The following is a 7,852-nucleotide window of genomic DNA, read 5'->3' as shown; positions in this document are numbered from 1 at the left end:
AATGAGTGGCTGAGATTGCATCTCAATTCTCAATTAGGCCCAAAAATCTCAACCTAACAGGACCCTATTTTTATATATGTACATGCAGTGTAAAAGGAGTGAATTAATGTAAAAATTCTCACTTTTAAGAATTCATAATTAATTTTTGAGCTCTTTATAGAATTAGAACCTTAATATACACTCATGACTCATATATATATATATAAAAAAATCATCTATCATAATTTTTATAATCGAAAAACTCAAAATAATCATCTCTATAAATCAAGTAGAAAGTATCTTAAATCTTTTCATAAATTGGAGCTCAATGATGATTTATGGAGTACTCCAGTAAAACAAAATCATACTCCACTTTGAAAATAGTAGTACTAGAAGAAAACGAAATCGATAAGGGCATAGACGACATTTGAGGTATTTGACTTAGAATCCATGTGCCGAGGCGCAAAGTGTTGGGAATTGGAAGTTTTTAATGGCTCAAATACAACACTTCATCATCCTTCTCTGCTCTTATCCGATTGGATACTCGCTTTCTCTACTCTACTATCTCGTAAATTGAGTAATCTTTCTCGTGTTCTGCAATTATTGTTTTTTGATTCCCTCGCAATGGGATAGGTGGAATTTGGGCAACTTGTGTTTGATTCTCGAATCTGTGTGTTTCGTTTGACCTCGTTGGAGCGGTGAATATTCGTTTATTGGAGGCCTCAAGGTGAATTTGAATTTTGTTTGAAGAAACATCAATCTTTTTACACTGGTTTTTTCTACTTCGTTTTACTACTTAGTTGATTTTGGTTCAGTTGTTTTTTAAAATATTTTAATCTGATAGTATTGTTATGTTGTTTGGGGTTGATTCGATATTTTGACAAACTTGTTTATTTTACAAGAAGAAAATAGGAATCAGTCCTCTGATATATACGTGAAGTAGTAGTAGTAGTTATTTACATGCACAGTGGGACTCAATTGCAGTTGGAACAACATACTACTATGTTCTATAGTTAACCAATAAGCTAGAATACTAAATAGAAACAAATATTTGACCTCGGACTCTGGCTCGATGAAAAATTTCATAAAGAACCTTTTGCTTTGTTGATGTTCGATTTTCTGAACATCTAGTAGAGGCAAAGGTTGGAGGTTTAAACAGAGACTCCTCGATTGTTAAGGTGATTGTGAAGCAGAGTTGTTTTTTTGAGATTTTTAGTTGTAGAACTAACTTAAAGTCTTCACTTGAAGTGATATATGAACTCTTGGGCAGGTGGTTAGCCTGTACCATCTAAAACCTGGTTAGGAAATTTGAAGAGGCTACTTTCTACTTCTAGAAGAAAGAGTCTAGTATAGTAGTACTCCCTTGCAGTTTAGATTGGCTTTTATGTCAACCTCCTTCAGGGATGAAGTTAAAGCCATGAAAAGGTTCAATTTCTGAGAAGCCCATGGGTTCATTGGTGTTGTTGAAGCTATAAGGTGTGGGTGATATACACCACAGATGGAGAGGTCCAGATGTTAATATGTTATTAGCAGTGTAGTATGCAATAGATTGCTACTAACACAGATGGTGTTTGGTGCTTCGAGTAGGCCAAAGATTTAACTTTTATTGGATTTGTCTCCTTCAACAAAAAATAACATTAACTCTTGACATTCTTTGGCTCTTTGAGTTCAATGTTTATTTGAAATTGGTTGATCAAGCTTTTCTGAAAATATGTGATTCTGTTCATTTATGGCTGTCTTCACCACTTTTGAGTCTTTGACTGACTGTACCTGGCAAGGTTTCATCTCTCATGGTATTTTACTAAAAAACTCATTTGTAATGACAGGAAGTCGTCATGACAAGCATTAAGGATTGGGTTTTCTCTCAAGTGATATCAAAGTCAGTAGGTGCCATCAGACCACTGTCAGCATCTGAAAGCTTTTTGTCACAGGACTCTCAGGATGAAGATCTTGGTAGTCGAGGTATTGCATGCTGTTTCGTTATATAATCTCCACTTTGTTGTGTGTATCGCATGTGATAGATGGTAACTACACATTACTTGTGAATTTCCTTTTCCTTTTTGTTAGGAACTTTTTAATTTTAGTTATACTATATTTCTTTTGTAATCAAATCAAAAGGATGCATTTTTCACCTTCATGTTCTATGCTTCAAGTAGGCTGATGTTGACCTTCAATAAGAAACTCTGGCGATCAGATGCTAAAATATAATCATTTTGTATAATTTTTTTTATTTGTACTAGCTTATAGAGATGTTGTCTAACAGCAGCTGGTTGCTATTTCATGCTTCAGGTTATACTCAAACCAATACCAATTTCATTTCACGTCAGGTTTCAACTGAATCACCTCAGTCATCTAGTGATATTCCGATGGAACAGAATAATTTGCCATCTCAAGTGGAAAGTTCTTCTGGATCTAATCTCAGCAGCAATGGGGAGAAGAAAAGTTTAAACCCGTTTGGTAAGGTTGAAGATCTGAAAGTAAAATTTTTACGTCTTGTCCGACGGCTTGGTCCATCGGTAGATAATCTAACAGTGGCGAAAGTTTTATATCGGATCCACCTGGCAACTATGATACGTGCAGGGGAATCTGACCTAGAAAGAGCTAACCTTAAAAGTGATAGAGCTCGAATGATAGCTGCAGAGCAAGAAGAAATAGGCCTACCAGAACTGGACTTCTCTCTTAAGATACTTGTTTTGGGTAAAACTGGGGTTGGTAAGAGTTCCACTATAAATTCCATCCTCGGTGAATCAAAGGTAGCAACGGATGCATTTCGGCCTGCAACTGATCAAGTTCGTGAGATTGTGGGAAATGTAAATGGCATGAAGATATCTTTTATTGACACTCCTGGACTGTTGCCTTCTTCAACAAATTCTGACTCTAAAAATCGGAAAATTCTGCACTCTGTGAAGCGGTTTATTCGTAGATCACGCCCAGATGTAATCTTGTATTTTGAACGCCTCGATGTGATTCGCATGGGTGGTAGCGATTTTCCACTACTGAAGCTTGTTACAGAAATTCTCGGTCCTGCGATTTGGTTCAGCACCCAAATTGTTATGACTCATTCCTCTGCAGCACTCCCGGAAGGTCAAAACGGGTTTCCTGTAAGCTATGATTCATACGTCAGTTACTGCAAACAGGTGGTACAACACCACATTCATAGGGCGACATTTGATACGAAGCTTGAAAATCCTGTAATTTTGGTGGAGAATCATCCTTACTGTAAAGTGGATAACACTGGGAAAAAGGTTCTTCCTAATGGACAGGCATGGATGTCCCAGTTCATGTTATTGTGCATATGCACCAAAATACTTGGTGATGTTAATGCTCTTTTGCGATTTGAAGACAGCATACAGTTGGGACCTTCGGGTAATACTCGATTGCCTTCTTTACCTCATCTGCTCTCGTCTCTACTTAAACATCGTCTCAAGTGCCCCGATGGAGCAGATTGCAGAATTGATGAACTCTCTCTCTCCGACATGGAGGATGAAGATGACTATGATCAGTTACCTCCAATCCGTATTCTATGCGGAGTTCAGTTCCAGAAGTTAACCCCTTCTCAGAAAAAGGATTATCTTGATGAGCTGGATTACAGGGAGACCCTTTACATGAAGAAACAGCTGAAAGAAGAATGCATCAGAAGAAAGCAGAAAGATGATGTTGTGATGTCTGATGACAATCCCGACGAACAAGAAGGATCTCCTGAGGCATTTGAGCTCCCAGAAATGGCTATTCCACCGAGTTTTGATTCAGATTCCCCCGTGCATAGATTCCGCTGTGTTGTCACAAGGGACCAGTTGCTGGCAAGGCCGGTTCTGGACCCTCATGGATGGGACCATGATGTAGGCTTTGATGGAATCAACCTCGAGATAGCTTCTGAAGTGAATAAGAATGTGATTACCTGCGTTGCAGGACAGATGAGCAAGGACAAACAAGACTTCAATGTGCAGTGTGAATCAACAGCGGCTTTCTTAGACCCTAGAGGGCCCATCTATGCCATAGGCCTCGATGTCCAGTCCGCCAGCAAGGAATTGATCTATACACTTCGAAGCAACGCAAATCTAAAGAGCTCCAACTGCAATATAGCTGAATGTGGTGTCTCTGTGATGTCTTTCGGAGATAAGTATTACTATGGCGCTAAAATTGAAGACAGCATCTTCACCAAAAAGAAGCTGAACTTCAAAATGAACGTTGGCGGGATGACAGGTGCCGGGCAAGTGGCTTATGGAGGAACCATTGAAGCCACTCTGAAGGGGAAGGACTACCCTGTGAGAGACGAGAAAGTGAATCTATCCATGTCGATTCTCTCTTGCGGAAAAGAGACCGTGCTGGGTGGAAACGTGCAGTCGGACTTCAGAGTGAGCTACGGCACGAGAATGTCTGTGAATGCCAATATGAATAGCCGGAAAATGGGGCAGGTAAGTGTTAAGGTAAACAGCTCAGAGCATACGGAAATAGCTTTGATTGCTCTTATCTCGGTGCTAAGAAGCCTGATGAAGAAAAAATCATACTCCAATGTTGGTGGTAAAGAACCTCGAGAAATAGGGTAGTATTTTTGGTCCAACGTTGAATAGGAGATAGTTGAGGGCAATGAAAAAATAGTTTTGTTTTTTCATTTTGAGTCTTGCAATAAAATTAATCTTTATCTTGTGAATGAGTTTCATTTTTCTACAAAAATATTGTAACCACTTAATTAATACAATAAAATTATGAAGAAACAAAAAATAACTCACCAAAATAAAACAATAAATGAAATAACTAGAGCATCCACATTGCACGCCAACCGAATTTTCCTTAAAATTGCCGCTGGTCATCACGCGAAACACACACTTTCCAAATTCAAAATTTCAAATTCGAATAGCCGTTGTTTCCTCATTACTTAATTACTAATAGCATCAAGCACAAGACAAACCCCCAATCATCACTTCCACAAACCCCACATCTCTCCACATTTTCAACCCAAATCCATGGCCGGTTGCATCAAAACCTCCATCTCTCTCCAGTCTTCCTACACTTCTCTCTACCGCAATCCCCTCATCGACCAGAAACACTCCAACGCAGCCGCCTCCGACGACAAAGAGAACTCTTCCCCCAACATCAACGATGGCCGGAAACACGCCGCTGATGAGAAAGAGAAAGAGAAAGTTCCCGTCTTGAAAGAATTCCCGACTCCCAAATCCCAGTTGAGAGAGAATTTGCTGAAGCCCTCTTCCCTTCAGCTATGCATCAAGAAGCACGAGCCCGAATCGAACGTCGGGCTCAAGGTTTGGGAACCGGTCGATTCGGGAAGATCGAACACGGCCAATGTGTGGGACTACTCCGACTCAGAATCTGCGCCTGTGTCGTCATGGTCGACTTTGCCTAACAGGTTGGTTGTGGCTTTAATGAATCAATTAATAAGACTCTGTTTTTTAGAGAAGGTTTGATTTCAATTTCAAACTTGTGGGGTTTGTGTTTTTGCAGAGCTTTACTGTGTAGGCCTTTGCCTGTTGATGTTGGGAGGTGTACTTGCATTATAGTGAAGGAGTCTTCTCCCGATGGATTTGATGGTGGAACTTTATACACTCTATACACCAATGTAAGATGGCATTTATTACAGAATTTCCAATTTTCTGTTGTAGAGATAATCACAAAGATTAGATTTTTAGTATTGTTCTGTCCTGTATTCACTATGAAGAATGACAATTAGAGGCAAAATAAGATTAATTCACAGGGTTGAGTGACTATTTTTGTTTCTAATGCTCTCCTCAGGAAGGGAAGGGGAGGCAGAACCGCAAACTTGCAGTGGCGCATCACCGGAGGCGAAGAGGGAGGTCGGAATTCATTGTTGCTCAAAATGCAAGAGGCATCGTGGGGCGATCAGAAGATAGCTTGATTGGGGTAGTCACTTCTAACATCCTTGGATCCAAGTACAATATATGGGATCAGGTCAGTGGAATTGATGAGCTTCTACGATTGCTATGTTGGTCAGAAACTGAGATAGTTTGATGATTTATGTGTTGTAGGGGCACTATTCCAACTCCTCAACCAAAACCCCCAAATTGTTGGCTGCTGTCAAGTAAGTCATTGATTCTAATTTTGAGTTTCTTCATGTCAATCTGTTTTTTCTTTGTGTAATGTAATTTGAGGTCATATAGCTGACACTATTGATTGAAAGGTTTATGGCTACTGTATCGACATGGAGTGGCAATTATAGAAGCATGAAAGCATGGATACCAAAACATCAATCTATGCAGCTAAAGAATACAAATCAGGTAGTGCTTACTTTTGGGGCTGCGCTCTCTTTGGTTTTAAATTTTTAGTGTTTCCCATCTTGTTTCATCTCATGTTCTTACACGATGCTATCGGAGAATCACAGTGTTCTTTAACTTGTTGGAACTATCTAATCAAGAAATCATATCCTCATAGATACAGCATATCAATGGATTGCCCACAGAATGGGAGGAAAGCAAGGATAGAGTTCATCACCTATTCTCAAAGGTCCCTGTGTACAATAAGGTATCATTTTGATGGAAATGTATTGTATATGAACTTTATTCAGTTCATCAATTACTGCTTTTCTCTCTTTATAAAGGGTTTCCTTTTTGTGTATGATGCTTAGTTCACGAGACAGTACGAGTTAGACTTCAGAGACAGAGGAAGGGCAGGACTCAAAATCCAGAGCTCTGTTAAGAACTTCCAACTAACTATGGAGGTGATAGTTCAATTCAACTTCAAGATTTCAGCATTTTCCCATTTTCTTGATCTTGTTTCAGCTCATTAAACTAAGTTGGTGTGTTTTTGGTTGTGAGTATAGAAACAAGGAAAGCAAACCATCCTTCAACTTGGAAGGCTAGGGAAATCGAAATATGTGATGGATTACAGGTAGTTACTTCATAGAATTATTGATCATAACCCCCAAACTCTCATATAATGATGCCTACTTGGATTGAGCAGTAAGAAAGTGGTGCCTATTTTGTAATGCAGATATCCTTTGACTGGTTATCAAGCCTTCTGCATGTGCTTGGCGTCCATGGATTCCAAACTCTGCTGCACTGTATAACCGCAACTAACCGATCTTCAAAGCTGTTCTTCCTCAGAACACAAGATTATCCGGATTTTGGCCATTGAGCTCCATTTTCAACTAGGAAATGGTCATATTGATGCAAGTTTCGGCTGTAAGTTCTTGATGAAATGTGTATCTCATTAAATGTAATTTGTAGTGTAGCTTTTTAAAATGTGTTAGCTAGAAATTCTGTTTGTTTAAACTAAGACAATCTTAGACATTGAAAATGATCAGTTTTGGGCTTTCGGATATGAATATGATGCACAATTTGATATAGAATGCATTTTATTCAACACATTTAGAACTGAAGTAATTAGAAGAATATATTTGAAGATTCAATTCCTTCCCTGATCGATAATGAAGTATCAGCAACATTCAAATAATAATTTGAACTCGTAATTTTATCAACAACAGTCTAGATGCATCATGCACGTGAACTTGGGTCATTTGCCTGTAAATATACAATCTTTCTACATTTCCTAGCTTTTTTTTATACTAGTGTTAACATTTGTGCTATACATAGGGCAAATTTTTTTTAAATATTTTTAAATAATGAAGATATATCAACTGGGGCATGTTAGGGTGCCACCACCCCTTAAAAGAACACCATACCACCATTTCTAGCCAATCATTTGTACACGTGGACGAATAATAAGCTGTCACGTGGCAAAAAAAAAAAAAAAAACCAAAAATGACGGGCAGCAATTTTGTAGCCTTTAAACAGCAATTTTTCTTGAACAGCAATATCCAACACGTTAGACAGCAATCTATAGATTGCTGTCTAACGTGTTGGATATTTCTAACGTGTTGGATATTGCTGTGTAGCGTTTA

General features: G+C 38.7%; 1 protein-coding gene across 1 annotated transcript; it reads left to right on the top strand.

Moving 5' to 3' along the window:
- Window positions 1–461: 461 nt before the first annotated feature.
- Window positions 462–7,276, top strand: LOC125189270 (translocase of chloroplast 90, chloroplastic-like). The gene is made up of 12 exons (XM_048086563.1): window positions 462–706; window positions 1,806–1,941; window positions 2,269–4,522; window positions 4,877–5,344; window positions 5,440–5,554; window positions 5,728–5,904; window positions 5,982–6,034; window positions 6,134–6,230; window positions 6,385–6,474; window positions 6,578–6,670; window positions 6,773–6,840; window positions 6,943–7,276. Exons 2-12 carry the CDS (start codon window positions 1,815–1,817, stop codon window positions 7,016–7,018), a joined length of 3,618 nt encoding a protein of 1,205 aa, XP_047942520.1. The 5' UTR covers window positions 462–706; window positions 1,806–1,814; the 3' UTR covers window positions 7,019–7,276.
- The last annotated feature ends 576 nt before the right edge of the window (window positions 7,277–7,852 follow it).

This window comes from Salvia hispanica, chromosome 5, assembly GCF_023119035.1.
Source record: "Salvia hispanica cultivar TCC Black 2014 chromosome 5, UniMelb_Shisp_WGS_1.0, whole genome shotgun sequence".
NCBI lineage: Eukaryota > Viridiplantae > Streptophyta > Magnoliopsida > Lamiales > Lamiaceae > Salvia > Salvia hispanica.
The sequence above is the reverse complement of the archived record's forward strand: the minus strand, read 5'-3'. Positions and strand labels throughout refer to the sequence as shown.